The sequence below is a fragment of the Alternaria conjuncta genome, assembly GCF_024043145.1.
Source record: "Alternaria conjuncta strain BMP 0040 chromosome Unknown scaffold_11, whole genome shotgun sequence".
Lineage (NCBI taxonomy): Eukaryota > Fungi > Ascomycota > Dothideomycetes > Pleosporales > Pleosporaceae > Alternaria > Alternaria conjuncta.
The window spans coordinates 121,779-149,492 of NW_026250100.1; the positions used below are offsets into that span (position 1 = coordinate 121,779).

Here is a 27,714-nt window from a genome sequence, read left to right on the forward strand (position 1 = left end):
GTGCTTATCCAAAAGGACAGCTCGGAAGCTTAAAGTTCTCGCCTTTCTTCGGCCTACATCGCCCATACTTCTTGGTTCGTAGCTGCTGCTCATTGCCCCTCGGCACACCTGGCTTGAGGCCCGACGGAGCCGCTCCACCCACTGGCTTTTTCGGTGCCACCAAACCAAGGCCAGCTCTTCGCTTGAGACTACCACGCCCTACGTCGGCCAGTGGGTCTGGCTCCCACTCTGCCGTTGTAGCGTCGCATGCGAGCTTATCTTGTGTATGCGGGAGACACAATGGATATTTGTCGTAGATTCCGCAGACGGTCGCGTAGATAGTTCTACATTTCTGGACACGGGGAAATTTACAGTTTCCACTGGGCGAGCATGAGTCGATGGCGAAGCTCTGTGCAGGCTCTGCTGTGTTCTGCGGACCGCCTGACTCATTGAGGTTGTCACCGTCTAGCAAAGCATCAGACTGACCCATGTCGAGACTGAGTGGAGCTGGTGCGGCTGGCGCAGGTTTCGGCGCAGTCTTATTTGAGTTCGAGAAGCCTGTGGAGCCTGCGACGCACTTTGAAGTGTCGTCAAAAATGGCGGTGACAGCATCAGACCACAAGCGGGTGTAGTTGAAGACATTTGCTAGGGTGTAGAAGATGCGGCAATCGGCAGGTTCGTACTTAAATTGGAGCGGCTCTGTATCGTTGGGTCGGACCTAGTCCCTGAGGTTGATGCCAAAGGCTGCTGTGAAGACACCGGAATCCCGATAGTCATTAGTGGTGAGCTGAGGAACTGTGGCCAATGTTGCGTTGTCGACGTTGAACGCGGGAGATAAGATGACACCGCCGTAGCGCGCCCCGCGGGGCTGATAATAGGGGCTAAACAGAATGTTAATTTAACAACACACATTGCAAAGGATATTAGAGGTTAAAAGACTATGCATATAATATTAAGTGTAATATACTAAAAGCAATAAATAAAGTGTCTATATAGTTAGAATTCTAAGCTAAATAGCCTTACGCTGCTATATTAGCTACGTTAGCTATTAAGATAAATATAATATTACGCTAAAAATGTGTTTGCATATGTATTAGATTAATTAAGTGTTATATAATAATTATAGCAAAACTACTGTTATTAATTATATAGTATTAAATCTAATATAGTTATAATAGCTAATTAGCCTATTAATATTAACATAATATCTAAAAGACTATATAATTAACGTAGAAACTCTTCTAACGCTATATTAATTCTAAAAGAATTAGTTAAGCAATTAATATAATATACACTTAAAGTAAAGATAAAATTATTACTAAGGCTCTTGTAATAGTGTAATAATATAATACTATAGAACTTTTCTTTATTAGTAGATTAAAGAACCTAGCAGTACTTTATAGCTTTGTTAATCTTAGACGTATTTTATTATAATATTAAAGTCTACTTATAATTATATATAATTAGTTATTACTATAGTTTTATCTCCGCTTTCTATGTAATATATATGTAGAACCTAGTATACTCTTAGAATTCTAGCGCTACCTTATAAGTAGTATTACTCTTAGAGTTTTAATTTATGTAATATATACTATATTACTTACTAGCTTTATTACGCTACCTATATTACTTTAAGATTATATTAGAGGTATTCTATTAGTAAAGAAATAGTACGCTATAGCTTGCATCTTTAAGTAGCTAAGCCTAGATAGTAAATATTTACTAACTATATAAGTTATAATATAGATATCTAGAATTCTATAAGTCTCTTTACGTATTAAGTTAGCAAATTAGCTTATTATTTATATATTCTATAGTAAAGCCTACGCTTTAGATACCTTATAAATGTAACAGCTACTATATCTACTAAGATAAAGTAAGATAACTAAAAGATCTACTATAGTAAATTCTTCTATTAAATAGTAACACTAAATCTAATGCTAATAAGATAGTAATAATACTAACTAGGTATTATAAATAACAAAAACGCTATACTTATAGAAAGAACGCTAAATCTAAAAAGTAAAAGAGAAATATAAAAAAAACTAAAGGCAGAAACTTTATAGTAACTAACTTATATTATTATATAAGCGTTTTATATTTATTAGCGTTATTATAGTGCTTACTCTCTCTTAGAGTTACTCTAGGTAGAAGATTATACTCTATTAGATTAGTAGAGTTTAGGTTAAACTTAATTCTTAGTAGAGGCTTATTGCAGTTGCTTTTGTAAAGAAAGTTAATATAAGTAATAAAGTTAGTTATCTTAGGTTAGTGCTTATTAATAGTATTATTCTTAAAAATCTTATTAAATACTAAAACTAGGCCTTTATGTGTATAAGTAGAATAGTATATAATCTTACTTTTAGATATATTATAAGCTAACTTTACCTACGTAGTAATATTATAGAAAAGAGCTATAAGGTATTAGTATATACGCATAATAGAATAATTAGACCTGCTTTATACTTTAAGCCTACTATTCTCTCTTTAAGTACTTTTTTTCTAGGCTCTTTAACGTAGTAGTTACTAGCTAGTTAATTATAGGCTTTATAAAACTAAAGATAGTGTTAAACTTCTTAAAGCTAAAGCGCGTTCTAAATATTAGTTATAGGTTATCTAAGTAATAACACTTAGCTAGAGCTTTGCTAGAGTTACGCTAAAGAGCCTTTAGAATATAGGTCTATAGCAAGGTTAGTAAAAGAAAATAAATCTATTTATAAAACACTTACCTCTATTACCTTAATAGTTTAGCTTTTCTATTATAAGGTATTGTTGTAGACCTTTATATAAGCTTTAGTAATAACCTAGATGTACTAAGATATATTTATATAATTAGAAAATACTTAGTAGACTAGATAAGCGCACTAGTTAGAGCTAAGTATAATAAGAAAAGTAACTCTAAGTAAATTAACTAAGAGCTAGTTGCAAGAGTAGAAGTTAAGAGCTATTTAATCTAGCTAAGACTTATTATACTTACGCTTCTTTAGCTTAGGTTATATACTCTATTATAATATAGATTAGTATATAAAATAACACTAGAGATAGTAGTTTACTAAAGCTTTCTACTTAATCTCTTAAATTATAAACCTAATAGACGCGCTCTTTACTAGCACTAAGTCTAGACTCTTAAGTATTTCTATTATAATAGAGGCTTTTAGTTTAGATACTATAGCTCTATCTTTATTAGTGTTAACCTTCTTAGGCTTAGTAGAGCTAATATTAATTAGAGGTACCTAAACTTAAGCTAATTATGCTAGCTTATCTTAACCTTATTTAAAATTCTTATCTTAACTACGTTTATTCTCTAATACCTTTAGCTTTGTCTTCTTAGCTCTCTTCTAATTATAAATCTTCTTTACTTTTTTATCTCTTAACTAGCTATTCTTCTTAGAATCTACTACTCTTTTCTTAACCTTATTAGACTTACTAATAGAACTAATAGCTTCTTAAATTAACTTAGTACCTAAACTCTTCTTATCTTCTTCTTAAATAGTATTAGATATAGAAGGTTTATAAACTAAGAGCGCGCTTAGAGTCTATAATTATATAACTAGCTAACTCTTAGCTTTAGCGCTCTATAATTAAAGAGATAACTTAGGTAGTATCTAGGCTTACGTAGTATTATTTCTGCTCTTCTTCTTCTTCTTAGTAGGTATAGTAGTTTTAGTTAAAGTCTTAGTAGGTACTACTAGAGACTCTAAGCGTACGTGTAAGCTAGATTAAGTGCAAGGTACTTATAAGTAGTAAAGAGTAGAGACGCAAGATAGCTTAAGTAGATTATTATCTAACCTAGATATATTCTAATTATACTTATCTAAGAGGTCTTAAGAGCGCTAGAGCTTAGTGCTTAGTCTATAGACGTGCTTAGATAGAGATTTAATTTTAGTAGATAGTATAATCTTAGGCTAGAAGGTAGAGCGCTTACTATTTACGTTTCTTAGAGGTATAGATAGAAAGAGTAAATAAATAGAAGTAGTATACGTAGTAAAGAATAATTAAAGACGTAAAGTAGGTAGAACGTAAAGTAAGGTAAGATTATAGAATAAAAGAGTAATAGTGTTAAGAGGCTAGTTAATAGAGGTTAGCGCTAAGTAATAGTAGTAAAAGTAGAGATATAGAGGTCTTATTAGCGCTAGTGTAGGCACTAGCTATATATATTAGAAGCGTCTGCTGCTATAAATTACTTCTACTAACACTACTCTACCTCTATACGTTTTTCTATCTCTAGATATAAAATTATTTTATATACTCTTTTTATTATTATAATTAAGGTATAACTTAAGCTTTAAGTCTCTACTATACTACTATAAACTTAGCTATTAAATTATTATTACGCCTACTAGAAAGCTATACCTATAGCTTAAAACAGTATTAGAAATAGAGCTATAACTAACCTATATATTCGCTAGTAACTATAAGTCTATATTTCTTTGCGCTACCTTCTACTATATAGATTTTATTTTATATAGTAAACCTCTACTAATTATACTATTTATCTAGACTCTTGTATATTTAGGTTTATAGCTACTAAAATACTTATAAGTATTTTTATAGCTATAACTATAAATATAATACTTTATAAATTAGAAAATTCTTAGTTTTTAGTACCTAGAAACTTAGCTAATATTAGCTATAGAACTTAGAACTTTCTATTACTATCTATTACTTTTACTTCTATTATTCTAGCTTAGATAATATAGCTAACCTATTTATTACCTATACGTTAGACTTAGAATTTACATTATCTTAATATACGCTAGCAATATTCTTAGAATACTTAGAATGTGTGCTAATGTTTTTATGTCTAGGTTCTTCTCTATCTAGGCTAACTTTCTCTAGATTCTAAGGTTTAAGAATGTCTCTACTATGTAGTAGAATATATTTCTAGACTCTTAGCCTTTTAGATCTATACTCTTAGATATCTAAAAGGTATAATATACTATTAGGTAAGCCTTCTATCTATTTTAGAACTACAGCCTTATAGAAGAGGTTTCTAGCGTCTAATTAGCTATTATGTATAGACTTCTAGCTACTAGACTAAGATCTCTATTCTGCTCTATACACTTCTAGCTACTAGATAGCTAGCTCTTTCTTTACTATATTTATTATTATATAGACTTTCTAAAGCTAGATAATTAGCTCTTTTTCTATACAGAAACCTCTACTTATAGACTCTACTACTAGTAGCTAATTCTATAAATATAGTAGCTTTCTATACTGTCTATTCTACTAGAAATTAGTTATTGGCGCTTAGAAATTGCGTCTTATATTAATTTTTTATGTCTTTAGGCTCTAATAACTTTTCTATTTACTATTATTTTAACTTAGAACTTTACTAACTATAACTATAGAATTACTTTAATATTACTATATCTTATAATACGTTATATCTATTCTAGCTCTCTTCTATATTCTCTAGAGCCTAAGTTTCTAGGCTAAGAGTAAGTAGTAACTAGGCAGTTAATAACTATAATAGTAGTAGTAGTAATAATAATAACCTTCTAGGTACTACAACTTTATTAAATATAGAAACTAGTAAACTATATTATAATTTAAGTCTATCTTCTATTCTCTTATCTAAGCTCGCGAATCTATATAGTAATATAGTTAAGTTAGTAGAGGTAATTCTAAGAGGTTATACGCGCAGTAATCTAGATAAAATTATAACTAATATATTAAACGTACTAGATAAGTATAGTATAAGCGTAGAAGTAGATATAAGTACTAGTAGTAAGAATAATAAATAGAAAGATCTTGTTAAAGATAAAGTTATAGAAGCTAATAGCTATAATAAAGAGTCTTTTAATAATAATAGTAGCAAAGTAGGTAGTAATAATCTTACTAGTATTTTAACTAGCGTAACTACTAGTAAGTCTAGTAGCTTCTTAAGAAGGCTATTCTTAGCTACTAGTAATTCTATAATAGAAGTCTCTTAAGAAATAAAGAGCTTTAATATAAGTAAATTTTACCTTACTTTTATAAATTTTCTTAATAAGTACTATATCTCTAGGTAAGCATACTCTAAGCTCTGCGCTGTTCTCTACCTTCTTATATCTATATTCTCTAAGATTATTAACCTACTAATACGCATTAACATATTAAAGAAAGTATTTAATTACTAACTACTACTTCTTAAAATACGTAAATAGAAGATTAATCTTAATCTAACTAAGCTTCTAACTTGCTCTAAGTACACTAAGAATCTCTATCTCTTTAATATACGCAACGTATTTAGCTATATAATATATTCTAATTCTATAATAAGTTATAAATATTTTAGTATAGTAAACTTTATTAATAAACTAATTAAGTTCTAGTATTCTAAGTTGTAGGTAAGGTTAAATAGAATAATAAGTAGAGACTTCGCAATAATTAAGAGTAATAACTAAGTAAGGCCTATACTAACTTCTAAGTTTATATAGTACTACACTACTAATAATTAGAATTAACTTACACGTATTATATTAGTTATAAGAGATTATTAACGTATAGTAGTTATAAGTAGTATAGCTAGTAAAGTATAACTTATAGTTATAAATATTATATCTCTAAGTAATGTCTAGTCTTCTGTACCTAGTCTTTAAATAGACGTATAATCTATACTCTCTACTATTATAAGTAATAAGATAGAGCTTTTTCTTATTAAGAATAGTCTAATTATCTAGATTAAGAAAGACTAACTTATTTAATGTAAAAAGAGAGTTTTCTTAGACTACTATTAGAGTATAAGTACTCTATACGTTAACCTCTCTCTACATAAGTTCTATATTTAATAGATTATAACTTTTAGTATAATAATAAGCATTTGTAAGCTTACGCTATTATATCTACACTATAGAAAGCTTAAGATTCTAGCTTATAGAAGAGAGGCTTTTATTAAAACCTTCTTATTATCTCTAAGTAGAAGAGTGTATAGCTTTCTCTATACTATCTTTATTAACGCTTTTAGCATTTACTATAATATACACTACTCTATTACTAGTAAATATCTTTAATTCTTATTTCTTAATAAGATAAAGAGGCGCTGCTAGATTAACGTATTCTCTATACTACTTAGTCTATTTAGTGTAGAATAGAATAATATTATGTAGGCTATAATATATTTAATAGACTTAGAGTCTAGTATTAAGGTAAAACTTAATAATAGAATAACTACTATTATATACGCCCTCTGCCTTACCTATATTAGAGATATGCCTTAGTAATAGGCAAATTCTAGGTGTAAGAGCTAGAACGCGAAGTATTTCTATTAACACTATTTAATATTATCTAAAAACTAAAGTAATTTTAGCTATAATATTATACTTAATAGATAATACTATTTTAAAATAATTTAATACTAGCAAGAAGCTAAGAGTAAAGCTATTTAAGAGAGAGATAAGATCTTCTAAGAACTTAGTCTTGCTAAGTCTTAAGCGCCTCTATAGCTTCTTACCTCTACTCTTAATCTCTTCTACTTGCGCCTACTAGACGCTATCTATTCTAAATAGAAAGAAATTACACGCTAAACTATTATAGTACTATTTAAGAATATTCTTAAACTCTCTTTCTATAATACTTACGCTAAAGAGTTTACTACTCTTTCTCTTCTACCTAGCTAGCCGCGTAACTAGCATCTTAAGAAGTATAGTAGCTTTTATTCTATCTAGAAATATAGCTAAGCTTTTATAATTAACTCTATTATTCTCTAAAATTAGCTATAGATTATTTATGTTAGAACAAGGTTTCTTGCTACTATTAATATATTTCTTAAGTAGCGTAATAACTAAAGTAGCTTTAAAGAGATTAATTTTATAGTATACTACTTTAATATAGTTACAAAATTAAACGCTATGTTTCTTAGCTAATAGCTATATAATTATAATTAGGCTTTTATATATTAACTTACTATTAAGAGCTATAAGCGCTACTAAGATCTTCTTTCTATTACTATTACTACTATATTAAAGAATATTAAAATAGTAGAGAGCGCTATTAGAAACCTAAACTCTAGGCTTTTAGTAGCGCTAAGTTACGCTTTATCTATAGATAACGTTAATTTACTAGACTTTTAGTTTAGTAAAGAAGAGCTTATTTCTAATACTTAACTAGACTTAAGAAGAGTAGAGAAAGAGAAAGAGAGAGTAAAGACGTTAATAAGAAAGTAATTAACTCTAAATATCTATATAATTCTCTATTTCTATAACGCTATTATATAGTTTACTTCTATTCTTAACGTTATTATGCTGTAGAGTAAAGATTATTACTAGTAAGTCTTACTATTCTTCTCTAGTTACTGTAGTTTCTTGTCTATACGCTTTAATTATTAGAATTCTATACTAGATTACTAGTCTATTATATACGTGCCTTACTAATAATTTAGTAGTATTTTTAAAGATTAAGTCTATAATACTAACTTTTAGAAGGTTACGCAAACTCTACTTAAGATAGAGTATTACTACTAGATAATTACGTTTATACTAGATAGCGCGTTTTAGTATTCTTACCTAGAGCTTACTTATATCTTCTAAAGCGTTGTAAAGAAATACTCTACTCTTCTTAGTTATTTAATAGCAACTAACTAAAAGGTAGAGAACTCTAAGAATAACTATAATACTTAAGATATATAAGTAGATGCTAGCTATCTTAAGGTAGAAGCGTAGATTACACTAAAGCTAAAGAGAGATATAGTTCTCTAAGATCTATTTCTCTCTATCTAGTATTACTATAAGCTCTCTCTTAACTATCTATTTATAGCGTAACTACTAGATATATATAAAGATAACTATAATATACCTAACGTTACTATACTCTAACACTAGCCTATTTAATAGGTAAAGTAGTTAAAGTTTATCTATCTATAAGTATAGTATTTCTATATTAGATAGTATAGTATAAGTATTAATAGAATTATAGGTAGATAAAGAGGGCGTTTCTTTTTAAGGTTAGTAATTATGTTAAAGTGTTAACTAGCAGCGCTAGAAGAATCTATAGTATCTTTACTTATTTACACTATAAGCACTACTACTTATTTATTATTATTAATATAGTAGAGAAAGACTTTAAGATAGAGAGCGTTGTACAATCTATTACAAGAGAGAATATTAATAGAGACTAAGTCTTAAAGTATTATATCTTCTATATACTTAGTAAGTGTAAGATATTTAGACTTCTAGTTCTCTATACTAAAAAGCTATAAGTTATTCTAGCTATAGAGGTTAGAGAGTTTATATTTATTAATAAGAATATCTACTTTATATAAGTTTAGAATTATAGTTACTACAGCGCTAGATGTATTTAAGATTACCTACTTAGAGAGTAAGTAATATAGCTGCTAACAACTATAGTTAAGCTTAATATAATTAATATTCTAATATACTCTTACTATATACTTTGTCTATTAACTACTACTTATATTCTTAAATTCTCTTCTTTACCTTAATAAATACCTCTTATACTTCTTTACTTCTACTTAAATATTTACTACCTAGTTTAATACCTTAACCTAATATAGTAATAGCTTGTTTAAGCGCCTATATAGAGATTCTAATAATTAGAAAATATTATATATATAAATATAGTAGCTAAATATAAGGTCTTACGCTCTACTCTTGTATCTCTTAATAAGCTACTTTTTACCTACTACTTTTTAGATTAATTATAGTCTTATATACTATTATTTTAAGTATATATTTATTCTTAATCTTCTAAATACTCTTATAGTTTTAATAAACCTGCGCTTATAGTAGAGTAGTAATAGCAAGTTCTGCTTTAGAGTTTACACTTTATAATAGTAGTAATATATAAATAGCTATAGACTAAAGAGAAGCTTTATAGTTTTACTTATAAATCTTATAGTAATTATATAGATGCTTATACAAGAGAAGAGAGTTAAAAAGTAAATAGCTTTTTATAGCTATTAGTTCTACGCAAGTACTTAGGTAGAACTTTTATCTTTAGAGTAGTAATAATATAAAATAAAAAGTTGTAATAGCTCTGCGCGCTAATATAATTATAGTATACGTAAAGAGTAATATAATTAGCTATATACAAATTCTAAAGAGCCTATATAAAATAAAGTTATAATTCTATATAGTAATAGTCTATCTAGATAAGATAGAGTAGGTCTATAGTAAAGAAATATAGTGCGCGTAGAAAGTAGAGTAACGTAACGTAACGTAATACGCACTATAATTTTCTATAAGTTAGCTATTAGCTACCTACCTAGTTAGCGTAATATTTCTACTAATATAGGTATGTATTTATTCTAACTATATTCTAAAAGGCTAATAGAGTAATATGCTCTATACTACTAGTTTACTATTAGTTAGCCTAGATAAGTGTAGTATCTTAGCTAGTTATATATATAGAAATGTTAGACACTTTACTCTTTCTAGGTAGTAATTACTATACTACTTTCTAGAAGTTACGCTAATAATATTAGAGAAGTTTAAGAGCAACAGCTAGTGTTAACTCTTCTTTTCTCTACTCTTAAATTGCGATTATCTTTATTAGCTAAGCGCTTCTCTTTTATTATATTATAGATTTTATATTACGTATCTTATATTAAGAATAATGTTAAATATTACTTCTACTAGATAAGCGTTAATAGTTCTTATTTTCTAACTCTTTATTACCTCTATCTACTATACGTAAGGCTAACGCAACACTATTAAGATAGAGTAAATTAATAATTTTAATAATATTCTATAGCTAAATACAACCTATTAGTATATAAATAATATTCTTTACCTTTACTACTTTCTAATCTATTGCGTAGGCTAATATAATAGTATAATAAGATTAGGTATATAGCTATATTACCTATAGTAAATATATATATAGCTAACTAGATATAGAGCTAATTTACTTAGAGCTATGTAGAAATAGATAAATATTTACTATAGGTGCTAAGCTATTAAAATCTCTAAGTCTACGTTCTAGATACAGATTTAGGCAATTAAAAAGCACTAAGTCTAACTAATAGTTTTAGTAACATAGAAATAGATAAATATTTACTATAGGCGTTAAGCTATTAAAATCTCTAAGTCTATATTCTAGGTGTAGATTTAGGCAATTAAAAATTACTAAGTCTAACTAATAGTTTTATAGAAATAAGTAAATATTTACTAGTTTACTAAGTAGTTAAAATTCTAAGTCTACGTTCTAGGTGTAGATTTAGATTATTAAAAATTATAAGTCTAAACGTTCTAAGACTTAAACTAGTAAATCTACTATCTAAAACTACCTCTAGAATAGCTAGGTAATGTTACTAAAATATATTGCAATATTATTATGTCTAGAGGTAGGCTAAGTCTAGCTACTCTTCTTTAGATCTAGAGGTTATTCTATACTATTAGAATATTAGGTAATATTATAGCTTACTCTCTTACCTTTAGAAATATATCTACTTCTATTAGAATAATATTATTCTCTATTAGATATACCTCTAGATTATAGCTAGACCTGTCTTATTTGTCTACCTACTACTAGGTTAGAGAAGATTATACTAGATACTAATCTAGATAGCGTAGCTTACTTCTAAGCCTATAACTTCTAAGCCTATAACTTCTAAGCCTATAACTTCTAAGCTTTTAACTTCTAAGCCTATAACTTCTAAGCCTATAACTTCTAAGCCTTTAACTTCTAAGCCTATAACTTCTAAGCCTATAACTTCTAAGTCTAAGAATATCTATTCTCCTCTACTATAGACACGCTAGCTCTTAATAATCTAACCTTATATCTATATAGTATAAATATCTTCTTAGGTTATTAGAATAAAGTAAAGATATAGTAGGTAGAACTTTAAGAATATATAATATAGTATAATAATAGGTTAGGCTAATAGCGATATATTAGGCTTATAGTATAGACGTAGGCTTAAATATAAAGATAAGGTTTAGGTAATAATAATAACTATAAATATTAGTAATAGTTAATATAGCGTTGTAGTATAATTTACAACCTATAATATAATTAAATACAATCTTAATATATCTTAATAAGAACTTATTCTTACTAGTTATACTTTTTAGATACTAACTAGAGCTAGAGCTAGCGATAATAACTATGTTTAGGCTTAGAACTAGTAATAAGATGTCTATATTTAGGCTTAGCTCTAAATAGAACTCTATAGCTATAGCTCTAGCAAGAAAGCCTACTTTAAAGTTACCTTTAGTTAAGCTATTTACGTTACTGTTTGTTTACGTAGAGCTAGAAGGCGCGTCTTAGCTATAGTAGGCGCGTCTACTATTAGTAGACTAGACTAGATATTATAGTAATGTTGTATATTAGTTAATATAAGAAAGAGAAGGTTAGAGCTAAGGTATTAGAAGACTTGTTAAGGTTCTCGCTAATAGCGCGTAATAGGCGCTAATAGGCGCTTTTATTCTTACTAGACTAGACTAGGTATTATAGTAGTATTATATATAGGTTAATATAAGAAGAAAGAGGTTAGAGCTAAGGTATTAGAAGACTTATTAAGATCTTTACTAATAGCGCGCTGCTAAAAGAGAGAAACTAAGTCTATAGTAAAGGTTAGTAGTATCTAAATATTAATAATAATGCTAATAGACTTATAGTACTTTATAATAGAATTATTACTATTAGTGTTATTATTAGTAGAGGTATTAAGTGTAAAAGTAATAGAGGTAGAGGTAGCTTAAAGAGATTTTACGTACACTAGGTCTAAGCTTAAGCTATTAGCTATTATCTATAGGCTATAGAGTAGAGAGTAATAAAAGTAAGAGTAAAGAGAACGTTATCTCTATAATTAGAAAATTGCGCTATTTTGTAACGCTAGCTCTAGGTAGTAACTACGTAATATAGCTAGTAGTAATATAGCTATTAATAATAAGTGTTATAGAATTAGAAGTAACTATAGCTACCTCTAAGTGCTAGAATATCTTTACTGTAAGTATATATACTATTAAGATTAGCTAAGAAATAAATATAGCCTCTAGCTAATAAGGTAGAGATAGAGATAGAAGTAGAGGTAGATATATCTAAGTCTAATAATAAGGTATTTGCTAAGTAGATAAATATAATAGAACTAATAGTGTTAACAGCGTTATGCTAATAAAAGAGATAGATATAGTAGTAGTAGTAGTAGTAGTAGTAGTGTTAGTGTTAGTATTAGCAAAGTAAGAGCCTTAGGCTAGGTAGAGAATATCTAAAGAACCTTAGAACCTACGCTAATAAATAGCTAACAGAATATAAGCTATTACTATATAAATAAGAAATATCTAGCTATTCTATATTATTAGAGCTATATAAATATAAGATAACTAATTAATACTTATAAGAATATAAGTAATTATTATAGTTTAGAATAATATCTAGTTGTATAGAGATAGTTAGGCTAGTGTAAGAGAGAAGAGAATATATAAATTATTACCTAATAAGCTAACTATAAGATCTTTACCTTTCTATTTTTACCTATATTATAATAGTAATATTAATATAATAGCTATTACTAATTATAATAGTAAGTATTAGTAATATCTTTAAGAGTAGGTAGCTAAATCTAAGATAGTAGTAATCTATATGTCTTAGTTAGATCTAGATCTAAGCTAACGCTAAAGTAGAATAAAGGCGCAGCTTTACGCCTCTATTTCTAGTGTATCTTAGTAACTTAGTTACCTGTCTACTCTATAACTACATTCTCGCTTACCTATATACTTCTAGATTCTATTTAGTATTCTAATAGATTACTTTAATACATCTAGCATTTAGGTGTACTTAGACAAATTATAGATAAAATGTATACTATCTAAGAGCTATTAAGTATAGAGATTAGATTGTTAATCTCTTCTCTTTGCACGTAGTAAGTATAAGGCTTCTTTACTATATTATATTTTTAGTATAAAGATAGTCTTTAATCTTACACGCTAGACTCTACTTTTCTAATAGTAAATAGTTTATCTATTCTATAAAAGTCTTAGTAACTTACTTTAGTTATATAAGTTAGTCTGCTTGCTAGATAAGTACATTATTAACCTAAGCGCCTAGTATACTAACTAATAAGAGTTTCCGCGATAAGCTAAAATACACAACTTATACACTTAGTATAGTCTATTCTTTAGGTAGTATTAGTTTAGAGAGGCTAGGCTTAACTAATAAAAGAGTAATAGAATTAGTAAGTAGCTGCGTTATAATATTACATCTTATATATACTAAGAAGTAGAGTTATATATACTAATATAATAGCTAAGGCTTAATAGTATATATTTATTTAGCGCAAGAGTAGCGTGTCTCTTTTACGTTGTAGCTAGACGTAATAGATTATTATTTCTAGTAGCTACTTTTATGTAGTAGCGTAGCTAGAATAAATCTAACCTATACTATAACTACTACTTTATTATAAGAGTGCTATAAATATAAGCTAGTTATAGTGCAATTTCTTCTAATAAAATGTTATAAGTAATATAGCTATAGAAGTATATTATAGGCGTATTAAATAGAACACTTAATACAAAAAACATTTTAACATGTATAATATAATACTAATATTTCTTTAACATTGCTAACTTTTTAATATTATAATAAACCTTAATATTACGTTTAAAATTAACATTACTTTAACATTGCTTCTATCTTTAATATTACCTAAAATACATATTAATTTTATTATAATAACAAGCTTATTATACTAACTAACTCTTTTCTAATTATTTTAAATTTGTTATTACAATATACTAAATAGTCTTTTGCATTTATCTTAACTACAATAGCTATTAACCTTATCTCTCTTTTAGCATTATATTAAACATAATAGCTTAACTACTATACTATGCATTTTTGCCGCCTTTATATATAATCTTACGTTTACAGCAAACATTATTAGGCAATACTTAGGGGCGTCTATCATCTACCCCGCGGGGCGCGCTACGGCGAGGTCATAGTCGATTCGATCGGCGGAGTAAATTGCGGCACCGCGATTTCCTGGAGCGATGTTTGTTAGTGGTGATCGACTGGCGTATCTCAGTATCCTTAAACATACCTCCTACAGCTTGCATGGGGCCGGTGGCTGGAAGTCCGCCTACTGCAATGGTTCGAACGCCGACCTGTTTGAGCATCTCGACCAGAAGAGCGCATGTGGATGAACAAGCTCCATCTGTCAACTAAAACTTGTCAGCCTTGGTAGTTGACCATGAGCCACAACACTTACTATGGCAATATCCTCAGCCGCGAATGGTGGAGTCGTGTAGTCCAGGGGATACTCAGGAGCATAACCCGATGGCACCCAGCCTTCGAACAAAGCGGAAGTGAACGCGGAGTTCGAAAGATTGTATCGCTCCTAGTCTCTGTTAGATCTACCTATCGCATGAGACTTGGCTGACAACGTACTGTGAGCGAGAAGGAATCGCTCTTTTCCAGCACAGGTCCTGTGTATTCAGCCCAGCTAGTGAAGTTTTGACCCGTTATAGCGTTGAGTTTGGACGTAGCCGTCCATTCAGCAGCGAGGAAGTCGTTATAGTCAGGATCGCTAGGATTAAGACTATTGAAGTAAGATGTGTATGCTTCGCCGATAATGCTTCCGAGATGATGATTTCGGCGCCTGCTTCCTGCGTATGGATCCACGTTCGGGAAAAATCTCTTGAAGGTGCTAAAGGCAAGCTCTACGGTACCCCCGGTGTTTTGCTGGAGGTCTATCACAACTCTTTTCAAGCCTTGTTTAGTTGTGTTGCTGATGAAGTCTGATATGGCATTGCTAAAGTCACCGATGGAGTCAGAGTATTGTGCAAACGAAGGAATGCTGAGCGTCGCAGCGTTGACCTGTGGTAGGAAATAGCCGGAGACAATGCCATCGCTGCGAACTGCGAGGCCCTCTTGTCGAACATCAGGATTGGGATATGCTCCGCTGGATTTGACATCCCAAGACTGCTGATCAGGTGTAGGCGCGACAACAGGTCCAGTCGTGTTGAGATCTTCGGGAATAGCATATGCTGGGTTGTAGAAGTTCCCGCTCGGGTCATACGAGGCGGGCAAGAAGTTGAGAACGAAGTAGTTGTAAAGATCTCCACCAGTGGTGAGTGGGCCTGTCTCATACGGCTCCTTCCAGAGCGCGAGCCAGTAATCAAGGTACTCGGTACCGTCCTCCATGACCAGCGCAATCTCGTCTCCTGGATAGAAGCGTGCGCCACTGTCCCAGATACCACCAAATCCCTGGATGGCCGAGGCAGGTGTGTAGAACAGTTGGTTCCAGTCGGCATTTGGTTCTATACCACCAACGGCATTGATGCTTGCCAATCTTGTGACGTACTCCACTGCATCCATCTCGTTGATTGTAGCGATTGCGGTAGGCGTCCCACCTTCATCTCTGCTTTGTACGAGATCGTTCGTGAGGTAAAGCTTCGGTAGACTTGCACCGTCCGGCGAGGCAGCGGTGATGGAATACGGCGCGAGGAAGGAGAAAGCCGCCATGATACCGCCTCTCAGATACATGTGGCCATCATGAGCTCTATCCAGCAAATGCTGTACGTCAACCTCGAACTGATATTGGTTCTTGTAGACTTGCGCCGTGATGTTGTTCTGGATTTGTGTCAATTCCGACAGGATATCCACAGCGGGTTGCTGATATCCAGCTGGAGGTTCCCGGAGATATGCAAGAGTGCTTTGAAACTGCACGGTGTCGTTGATGTACGTGATGAAGCGAGTGGCAACATCAGTGTTGAAAGGTACGCTGGTCAGGCAAGCGTATGCATCGTATGCGTAGTGATAAGCGTATCCAGCATTGACGTTGTCGATGATATAGCCGCAAGCACTCGAGTCTGGGTTTTCGGCATCCTCCTGGCGAACACGAATCTTATTGTAAGGACTGTCGGGCGTCGATATCGATAGCGCATTTGAGAGATATACACTACTCAACACCGCTATCGAGAGCGCTGATGTTCGGAACAGCATTTCGAAGGTGGCGATCGCAAGTTGTTTGGAACGGAATTGTCAAGTTCGTTGCGGGAATGGGGTCATAGTCAAGAAGAATAGAACTCCAAGAGAAATACGAGTGTAACAAAGCAGCCGAATCTGAGGATTAGCCTCTACCAGTTTCCACCAAAAGCATGATAATGAAATATATAGACTTGGAAAGAGACCGCTGTTTTCGGGAAAAGGGTCATAGGAACCTTGGAAGGCTGGATACCCGCCCGAGTAGGTCTGTTGCTCAGCAGTCTTACTGCGGCACCTTGAAGAAGCCATATCAGGGAGCAACTATATTTGGCCCGGCGGTAAGGAGCGGGAAGGCAGCTGAGCGTACTGCCATGGGAGCCGCTTCATGATGGCGCGCACCAATCATTGCCCAGACCGTCATACAGCATCCACGAGGTCAATGCAAATTACGGTCATACAAGCCCATCGATGTATGCAAATTTGCTCCAAGATCCTTACATGACCGGTCAATCTTCGCCGTCAGCTTGATGCTTGCTTTCGAAGGTGAAGTTGGCCCCCACGATCGGCCCCCGAATTTGGCCCCCAGATTTATTCTGTCAGGGGTTCTGCAGCGCTGACCCTCCCGCTTATACGCCACCTATGGGAATTCAATATCGTACAGTCAGCCTGATTGAGGCTGTGAATCACTTGGCCTACCACAACCCAAACACATTCATTGCGAGAGGGGCAGGTGCATTTACACATTAGATCTTAGGTCCTCGAGACGCAGCCTTGTCAAGGTCGATACAGCTCGGGCTTTGAAACCGCATTCATCGAAACAGTATGTTCGCTATCGGTCAGATCACAGTTAGAGATGATGGCGACGTCTTTGCACGAGACATGGTCGTTCACGCAGCGATTCAAGAGTCTCTCCCTATCGCTTCCGACATCTACGAACGATTGTTTGACAGTATACTTGGCAGCGAGCTCTTTGAAGAGTGGCTACAATGTAAAGACCATTGGCAGCTCCATGTTGTTGGCGGGCCGGGAGCAGGTAAGGTCAGTCGCTATCTAGAACGCTAACGAAAATGCTCATGGGATATTTAGACGGCGTTCGCATCACTAGTAGCCAAACGCTTGAGAGGATGCATGTTGGCGTCAGAAAAGCAGACCTTGCAGCTTGCCAGCATCTTCATCAACCATCGCAAAATCGAAAATGAACTCGCCTTCCTAGAGGATCTCTTGGATACCATATACAACCATGTGTCGCCCCCTAGCTGCAATATCGATCCTGCAACAACTTTGGCTTACGGTGCATATAAGGATTTGCTGCGCACAGGGAAGAGAGCTTCGAAACGGATTACTTCCATTGCACAAGCACTCCGCTTGAGGACCGCGGAGTTGGCCAAAAGTGGAGACGTAGTGCTTATCATCGACCATCTAGATCAGTGCAGTCCAGCGTTGCGGGAACTGGTACAGCAGCAGTTCGATATCCTGCAAGATGAGGGACTGAAGATACTTGTCACGTCACGTTTGCCCAGGCATGAACCAGCAATGAACATATGGTGCGATTATCACCCGCGAGACTCACCCCTCACGGTGTTTTGGCGCTGTTCTAAATGCCAGGAAAGGGACATTTGCATCAATTGCAAGAGGGAAGATACTTCTTGTCAGCAATGGTAAGTACAGTCCGGCCTGGGTGATACCCAGATGAAACGCAGCCGCTACAACAACAATAGCTAACTCCATAGTCAGCGATTCGGTGGGCACTTGGAAGTCCCCAGAGTATTACAATGTGACGCTCGATGGCATGTCAGACGATGCTATGGCAGAGTACATAGAATGGGATCTCGAACGTGAGCATGGCGATCTCGGATTCAATACCTTAGAGGATGCATCAGAACCTCCGCTATCCTCGTTCGGGCTTGCCTTCAGAAACACCATGCACGGTAACAAAGGTCATGAGTGGATACAACAGATCGCGCGTTATGTCGACGGGAGCATCCTGCAAGCAAAGCTTGCCGTTGACAGAATTCACAGCCTGCCTTCACCCGAGGCCCTTGATCTCATGCCAAAACGTATACCGAGAAATGTCCAAGATCATTTCAACACCGCGATCGAAACGATCAAGCAGCAATCGGCTAATAGCTCCTCTATAGCTCTCAAGACTATTGCAGCAGTGGGTCGGAAAGGAGATGGGGCTCGAGGCTTGCCGCTATCCCGTATTGCCAACCTACTGCGGGAACGCACTCGCAATCCACGCATGAGCTTAATGCCACCTCGCAGCCCAGAAGACGTGCTGGAGTCCGCGAACGGATATCTCACGATCATTGCCCCGCCATCTATTGGGCGAGAATCCACCATTGCAGCGTGTCATCGCCTTTTCTGGCTGTTTGTGAATGACGAATACAACGAGGACTTGATTTGGGCGTATGCACAATTACCGACGTCCAAGGTTCCTAGGTCGCATACATTTGAGTCTCCGTTACTTCGGCGGTTGTCATCTTTCCAATCACCATTACCAAACTCCAGGCGCGAGCCATCAGATTCTGTTAAGGGGCTGGGATTGGTCTTTTCTGCTTCGCCAATGATCTCGCCGCCGGAAGAGAGGGGGTTGGATTTCTAGCCAAAAGAGTAGAGTTACAGATAACATAAATGACTATAACATGTACTCTTCTGTCTTACACTATGTAGAAGTTCTTGCAAGGAATTGTATCCGTCTCCATCATTGAGCCTGGTAAGCTACTGCTTGTGGTCTGAAGGCATTGCCAAGTCTTGTAGCTCAGATGGCGAATGTCAAAGGCACCGGTCCGCCGAAAACACCAAGGCTCGTTTCTATCTTTTGTCTCTTCTAATAAGATACCATGACCTTCAAGCCAAACTTCTTGCGCCATGGTATTTGCTTCGTCCTTGTTGGAGCGTTCCGTCAATGCAAGCACAACAAACATCGTTTTAGGGTCGTCCAAACTGGAGACAAGATCGGGAAATGCATCGATCTCATCGGTCTTGTCGAATGCGTGAGGAATTTCCAAGGACCATGAATGGGATTGACTTTGGCTCAGACGACCTACGTGTAAGAAGCCTTGGATCGCAATCTTCTTACATTTCAAAGTTGGCTCGTTTTCACGTCGTTCGTCAGGCGGCGGCGTCTGCGGTTTTTGCTGTACATTGGAATATTGCGTTCCTTCTCTTGAAATAGGTATACGGGTCGCATGCTCCATTCGTAGCGGCGATGAAGTCCTCGATCTGAGCAGGGGGCGAGGGGTTTGATCGGCGTCTAAAGATCCATGTTCGTTTGGCTGCGAGCCCGTACGTGTCGTCGTACCCGAATGACGCCGCCTCTCGCTCAACAAGTTCAATTCTCTTGTCATATCGCTAGCGTTTTCCGAACGTCTTGTCGGCAGTCCTGGTCGGATGCCTTGCTCACCAATGTTGAACCAGATCTTATTGCCAGCATGATCTCGAACAATGTAGCTTCTCTGCCACCGAACCGATCTGCCCGCGCTCAATATCGTACCTTTCACAGAAGTCCAAGACCAGGTTGGGTTTATGTTCAGCTCCGAAGGCCGTTTGCTGGTTGTACAGTCTAGAACCCTCCAAGCCAGCTGCTCCTCAAGAGCTCCCTCCCACATTCCCGCAGCGTACTCTTCGCTTTGTATTGCTCGTAGCCTTTTTACCACACCCCAAATTGCCATACGTTTGTCGGTCTGGTTAGTAAGGTCAAGATTCGTATAGATCATGACTGCTGATCGCCATAGGTCATCAAGCGAGTCGTCATTGACCCCAGAGAGCAGTGTCGTACCCCTTGTGCTCTCCTGTAGACGTCCACGCCAATGGCGATCACTTGCCGACTGTTGGTCTAAAGGCAAAGGCAACCCAGCCGGAAGAGTTTCGCAAGCGCTCATCTCGGCACAGTCCCAGAAGATCTGCTGTTTGCTGAAATGCAAGATCCTGGGTGCAAGCATACGCTCTGGAGCCTGTTAGGCAAGCTTGCGGAGTTTCTCAGAGACACTGACCTTGGTAAACCCAACCGCGTCTGTACAGTGGCTTAACGAGAAGTCCTTGTTCCCACAGATCCCCACGTACAATCACCCACCGTCGCTTACCCAGGATAGGAGAAACCCCATCGGGGTCCACAATAGCTGGCAAGACGTCTCGCGCCTCTCTTTGGCGAAAGAGACCTCCAGCGCCGTTCTCGGAATCGGCAGCAGCGATGTTGCAGAATGAGTTCCTATACACCTGTTCCATGCGAGAACTTTCACGCTTCCAGTCGTCGCCGTCTCCTTGCTATACAGTCATCAGCACGACCTAACAGGTAGGGCGACAATACTACCATGATGCAGACTGAATCAATCAGGGCAATGTCAGCTTCCACTATCTCTTTGACGTTATAATGAGAGCTTACGAGAATCAATCCAAATATAATCGACCTCGAGGAACCAGGCCACCTCAATGGCCTGCTTGAAATTGTTGGACAATTTACGCCACGGCAGACCGACAAGCATGAACTCTTCAAGAGTACTAGAGTTCAGTGTCACCAACGGAGCTTTACCCCAACAGTGACTCAGAGTGACGTAGGGGCCTTTGACATTGTTGAGCTTGGTATTCACTACCCGCAGGCGATCCCCTGTACGTTTGCCGCCGATATGTAGTAGTCGTGTGGGGATGAACTTGCTCGCCGAGCCAGCGCGCTTAGGACAGTGTTTGTGTTCAATGCCACAGGTCCTGAACCAAGCCTTGATCTGCTGGCCACCATTAAACGCAGGATTTGTACTCGTGCCGAGCTCCGCAGGAGACAATAAACCCTCAACCTCTTCTTCGAGGACACAGTAGAAAACCCGTTCCGGTATTCCGAAGAACTGTGGCTTTCCCTCGTGATTATCGTTGTCCTCATCATTGATGAGCCTCGGTACAACTCGGAAAATGATTACTGCTTCGTTTTTAGTCTCTCGGGTACGTCCTAAGGTACGAATACTCCATCGATGTAGAGATACGACCGAACCCTGGCCCGGCAGTAGTTTGTCGACTCTTGCCACTTCCTCATGCAGAAAGCGCTTCAAGCTAGTATTGTGGTGCTCGTGTCTTTGTAGGAGCGAGCGATGCATTAGAAAGTCTCCATGCAGAAGACTACAAAAGGTGCAGCCGCGGTGAGCAGAGCTCGCGAGGGACGATGCGCTTGGGTGGTGATAGCCCCATGAGTTCTTCGCCCCCAAAACGTTCACGTAGCAGAAGTCGCAGAAGCCAGGCGTGTATGCCATTCTTGAGGTCCACCAAACGGATCAAATGAAGAGTTACGCTGATGCGTGGAAAGTGCGGAAGGAACGAACTCCCGCTCAGGATTACCGGTGCCGGTAAGTAAGCGATCGGGAGCCTTGCTGACATGGCTCCGGCTGAAGAGGGCTTGCAATCTGTTCGTCCCAAGTGGCCAAATACATATCTTGGGGCCAGCTTTTAATCTAAAATATGCAAGCCATGAGCAGGGGGTGTTAGGAACCTATGATATCGTTCGTGACATCCCAGAAATGTTGGCAGACTGGGATAAGGTGCTAGCAATCATCAACAATTTCCAAAGGAACAATGAATCTGAGAGCTGAACCTGGAACCATCATACGCAAGACGGCGCTCAACTGCTGTGCGGAACGTGTTCGTCGCACCTGTACTACTAAGAAGCCTTGAAAGCGTCATCAACGCATCTAGGCCACATACGAGATGCGACGGGACTTCTCGACACCGCAAGAGCGAACATCTCCTACAGCGGACTCGTTAGTACTTATTTGCAAATATAGAGCGAGGTGTGGAATGATTGGCATGCAACGACTTGTGCTATGCAGCAGCAATGGCGGTGACTGCCTGGGTATGACGCTATCACATTGTGGTCATACAACTGAGGCGCACACAAGATATTGCAGCAAAAGAGTCGAGCAGACGTAGACCTGGGTGTGATTGGGGGTAAAAGAACATTGCAGCCTCGGGCAAGGGCGTGCCCAGGTGAGCAGCGCGTGAAAACCGAGCTAGCCGAAGACGCGACATTGCGAGAACGCGACTTCTTGGCTGCAGAGTAAGCGCGTCTGACTCATACTGCTGCCTGATTTTCCCTCCCGACTTTTAAGGTCAACAATCCCCGTCTCAGGCGCAATACGTTTCTCGTCCTGTCTTCCAATCATGGACGAGTTTCCGAATGAGCTGCTCCTCCAAATCTTCAGTCTTCTGCATACGCCGATAACATGCTTCTCTGCGCCACGTGTACCCGCTCCTTCGCGAGACCTCCTGGCATTGTGTCGCGTCTGCCGAAGCTTCAGAGATGTTGCAAGATCGCTCATCTACGAATCAATTGAGCGGGCAGGCGACATGAACAGCGAGGCCTTTCGTCAGCTACCGCGTACTCTTCTCGAAAACGTGGAACTGTGTGGGTACATCAAGAATCTGAGACTGAAGATGGAGGACGGTTTCGAGGTAGGCGATTTTTGGGCGGGCCATGACTTGCCAGCGACGAGCGATCACAAGGACGAGGGCGATAATGTGCAAGTTATTGACGACGCAAGATGTATCCGCTATCAAAGGAGGCATCGATGCGACATCCCAGGAAGTAGTGAATACGCCGTTGGCGAAACAGTGAACGAAATGCCAGATCATAAGCCAGAGCCCTATGGGTGGCTCAGCAAACTCATCTCGGCCATGGACAGCAGTCAAGCTCACGCTGATGATCACGATCTTCTTGAGCGCGCTGTCCTGGGAGAGGACGTACTACTAACGCCGTGTGTTCTCTCTGCGTCGAACTTGGAGCGTCTTTGGATTCGCTTACCCAGACTGCAACTGGACGAAAGCCACACCAGCTTCCTGTTTAACAGCCTGGCTCACAGTGCCAATGAGGGTGGATTCGAAAGGCTCAGAGTCCTTCATCTTGACACTTACCAGAGCGGTCTCGAATGGCCAGTCCGCAATGCGCTACCTTTCTTCCTGCTTCCAAACCTCACCGAACTGACCCTCGGCAATTGTGGCGAGACTAATCATGAATCTCGTTGGAGTGTCGGGCCTGATGTCAACGATTCCACGTTCATGGGACAGCCTTGGATATGGCCTGTTCGCGATTCCCCCATCACCCGACTGACGTTACTGTCCCCTCGTTTCAGCGGTTCCATAGTTGCAAAGATGATTCTTGCTTGCAGGGCGGTCACTGAATTTGAGGTGGTCTTGTCATACCACGATCCACCCAGCGACCCCGAGTTCTATGAACATGTCGGCATAGCCCTCGCAGAACATGCTGACACACTGGTCAAGTTGGTAATTGGGGATCAACTAGCAGCGGTTGAACGCAGTCAATCCAATCGACTAGGCATGTTCAGCGAGGGTACCCGCTTGAGTTCACTCACCTCTCTGAGGTTGAACCCCAACGTTCTTCTCCCCTACGAAGGAGGGCGCTGGCGACCACAGTTGCCAAATTCGGCTCTCTCGAATACTCTACCAAACTCGATTGAGCATTTGTGGCTCGACCTACCCTACAGACCGTGGAATACGGACATGAGACCCTACTTTCTGGGACTGTACGAGGCTCACAGAAACGGGAGCTTTCCTCAGTTGAGAAGCATTTACATCCATTGGCAACAACGGATTACTTACGATTGGGGTATCATCACCCATTACATCAAAGACCTGATGTACATGCGTGAGGACGCAGTAGGCATCGCTTTCGAGTTCTGCGTGCGGATCGCCTGCAGAACACCTGGTAAGATCAAACTCATCATCAGTCTGCACCAGAGGAGAATGCTAAATGAAGACAGAAATTGCGGATCTTGGGCTTGAAGAAATCGCGTGTACACGAATCGCGAGTTCATCACAACCGCTGGATTACAGCAGGAGGTATGATGTTGATCATCCAGATGGGACGCGATACTACGTCGAAGGAAGTACGTGCGAAATACCCCACAAACCCGAAGAGGAGATGCAAGACGACTCGGACCACGGATGTTGGATATGCACATTCCCGAAAGAGGTCCCTCAGCTCCCTCCGCGGCACAATTGGGCGCTGAGTGGGGGGTGTCCTTAGACATAGTTCGATCATGATTACACGAATCTACTTTCTACATTCCTACAGCAACAGACACAAGACCAACAACGACCAACAGTCCCCAAGAAACACTCATTCCCATGGCCCCACTATCAACCTCAGGCGTACCGACTTCTTTCACGTCATCGATCTTGCACACGGTTTTGCATCCCTTCTCCGCTCTCTTTCTTCCAAACAAATTGGTGATATCCCTCTTGTTCTCCTGGGCTTTTCCTTCATAAGGTCCGCTGGTGTTGAACGTCATCTCGATCCACTGAATGTGGAACTCGGCACTATCGCCCACATCCATCTCGCCGCTCCACTCTCCACCATCACCCCACATGTTCAGGACCAGGAAACTCTGCTCGCGGGGCACGGAGTATGTGTTCGCGGCGACTTGCTTCTGATTCAAGTACCAGTAGCTGTTCTTGGGCAGCCAGTCGATGCGGTGGGTTTGCCATTCGTCCCAGCGGGGGAGGTCGGTGGGGCCAACAGACGCAGCAGCGACTTCGTTGCCATCCTCGCCTACGGAAGGCTGGTTCGTGTAGCGGATCTGGTCTTTAGGATCGTCGGTCAGGATCTCGATATCAGACTCGTTATCGTCGTCGAAGAAGGTGAAGAATCCTGCCACCGCACCCTTGGCACCCTGGACACGACCATACATGCGCATCGAAACGTGCATGAGGTTCTTCTGTTGGTTCTCAATCTCTCCAGCCGTCTGGTAGTCATCCATGCGCGATGTTCGTAGTGCGAGGTAGGATGTGGAGTCTTCTTCACCGAGGAAGATGTTCGCGAAGGAGTTGTTCATCGGTACAGGAAAGTCTTCGGTGGCGGGCTTGGTCCAGTTCTGGATGCCCCAATCGTAGTTCCAAGCATCGCTGTTGAACAGATCTGGCTGCCATGTGTTCGCCATGCCCGCGATCTGACTATCGTTGAGAAGCGGCGGTGACTCGCTCATCGCGCCGGGGAGGTTTCGGAAGTCGTAGAAGCGGTAGTATTGGAAGTACTCTGGCGTTTGCGAGTCTTTGCCGGACTGGACGACATAGCAGTCGCAGTCTGGGTTGTTGTCCTTGGGTGCCTCGTTCATGGAGCTGGTGTACGGATTGGCAGCGAGTGCAGACTGGGCGAGTAGTGCCGTAAGAGGCAGGAGCAAGGCTCCTAGTGGCGGAAGGTATGACATGGCGTTCGGTAGGCTTCGAGTTTCGTATCGTAGATGTAGTGACAGTATCCGAATAATTAAACAAGGATATGGATATGTAAAAGGATCACGGTTGATCGACGAGTAGTAAACGTGAAGAGAATAGCGAACGAGTGTCACCTGGCCATCAGCAATGAACAAGAAGAAAGAAACGTGAAAGCGCTCAACAATGCTGCAACACAAAACTCGACGATGCAAAGAGACGATACCTAAAAACCAAGAGGGTCAGCGCAAACGCGGGCACCGCAAGCTCATATACTAAAAACGTGCAGTAAAGCCGCTCGCTACTCCGCTTACACGGCACCACCAGTCAGGACAGTCTCGAACACCGCCCACAAGTCGTGCTTTTTCTCTCTAAACAGGCGCGAAGCTTGTCCGAGCTACCTTCGCTAAAGTATGTCTAAGCCCAGCCTAGAAAACCGCGCGCTCGAATTGAAGTCAAGGCACTAAGGCAAGTAAGCTGGGCCGCAGAGGCAGCACAGAAAAGAGGGATATACGAAACGAAACGCGCGACACATCACACCAACGCACGCCATTGTTGGCGGTGGTGGTGCTGCACTCAGCCACACTGCTTCTGGCCTTTTGGACCGTTTGGACCGTACAAAGAACAGGGGGTTAGGGGTAGTGTAATGTTTGCAGCGCATTCCTATAGGTGGCGCGGGGGGAAGGTTGTGATCCGCCCCTGGCTTAGGCTGCTTCGGGGGTCTCGCTAGCCGTGATCCGCGATGTGCCAGCGGGAGTTTCGACGTAGGCGCCAAGCTTGATGTGGCTTGACCGTCCGACTTTCCGGACGACCCGGCGTTGTCTTTTGGTCTCGAGATTTCATCATGTTGACGCTTATCTGGAGAGTAGTCTTGATCAGATAAGGTGTGAGTACCCCTTCAAAGGATTGGTTCATCCGAGGGTCAAAGAGGGTATTGGCATTGTAAAGTTGTGGCCCGTCATCACGAAACATGACAGGGTTTATGGGTCACCAGCCACATCCCCACATGGCCGGGCGCTAACCGATGCACCTAAGTCTCAAAATAGCCCCGATTCAATATTTCTGAGATGCGGCGCCTACGACGAATACGTCCTGCTGAGACGGCCATACGAGCACGTTTTCGCGTCGCTGTTTGTCACGATCTCGTATCCTTTTCGCTGGCGCGGGGTCTGGAGAATGCCCAGGTATGGAGAACTGATTATACGGATTGTTGAGGGGTAGGTACGACTGACATGGCCATGACGTTTTTGATGGGCGTCGTTGGTGTTGCTTCTCTGTCTTTCGCGCTCGAGCCTGTTGGTGTTGCTGAGCCGGCTACCTAGGTATAGTAACAACAACGATATTGCGATCAATATATTCGTCGGCCAGGCCCCTGAAAAATTCGCCGGCTTGTATAGACAAGCATTGCTTCGGTGTACGAATCGGGGCGCCACAACTTGGCAGCCCAACGACTCCTTTTGATCTATCACAAGTCACGCTCGAGTAGGTCGGTGATTCGGTGTCCCAGCATACATGAGGAGCACCATCGGGTTCGATATGGCAAGGGTCATGCCGAGTGTCTGGACAACAGGCCCTTCCATATACTCAACTCCTGCGCATAATATTCGACGCTGCGTTTTATCATGTTGGCTGACAAAAGCTGTTACAGCAATCCCTAGAGCTCAT

General features: G+C 38.8%; 3 protein-coding genes across 3 annotated transcripts; all 3 read right to left on the bottom strand.

The window, feature by feature from the left end:
- Window positions 1-14,844: 14,844 nt before the first annotated feature.
- Window positions 14,845-16,863, bottom strand: J4E85_007605 (uncharacterized protein; the record flags this gene model as incomplete). Its single annotated transcript, XM_051471837.1, has 3 exons — window positions 14,845-14,901; window positions 15,128-15,256; window positions 15,307-16,863. The coding sequence occupies 3 exons, from the start codon at window positions 16,861-16,863 to the stop codon at window positions 14,845-14,847; spliced, it is 1,743 nt and encodes a 580-aa protein (XP_051324034.1).
- Window positions 16,864-23,196: 6,333 nt separating this feature from the next.
- J4E85_007606 (uncharacterized protein) lies at window positions 23,197-23,724 on the bottom strand (the record flags this gene model as incomplete). The annotated part of the gene is made up of 2 exons (XM_051471838.1): window positions 23,197-23,548; window positions 23,627-23,724. 2 exons carry the CDS (start codon window positions 23,722-23,724, stop codon window positions 23,197-23,199), a joined length of 450 nt encoding a protein of 149 aa, XP_051324035.1.
- Window positions 23,725-24,902: 1,178 nt separating this feature from the next.
- Window positions 24,903-26,048, bottom strand: J4E85_007607 (uncharacterized protein; the record flags this gene model as incomplete). The annotated part of the gene is made up of 1 exon (XM_051471839.1): window positions 24,903-26,048. One exon carries the CDS (start codon window positions 26,046-26,048, stop codon window positions 24,903-24,905), a length of 1,146 nt encoding a protein of 381 aa, XP_051324036.1.
- Between the last annotated feature and the right edge of the window lie 1,666 nt (window positions 26,049-27,714).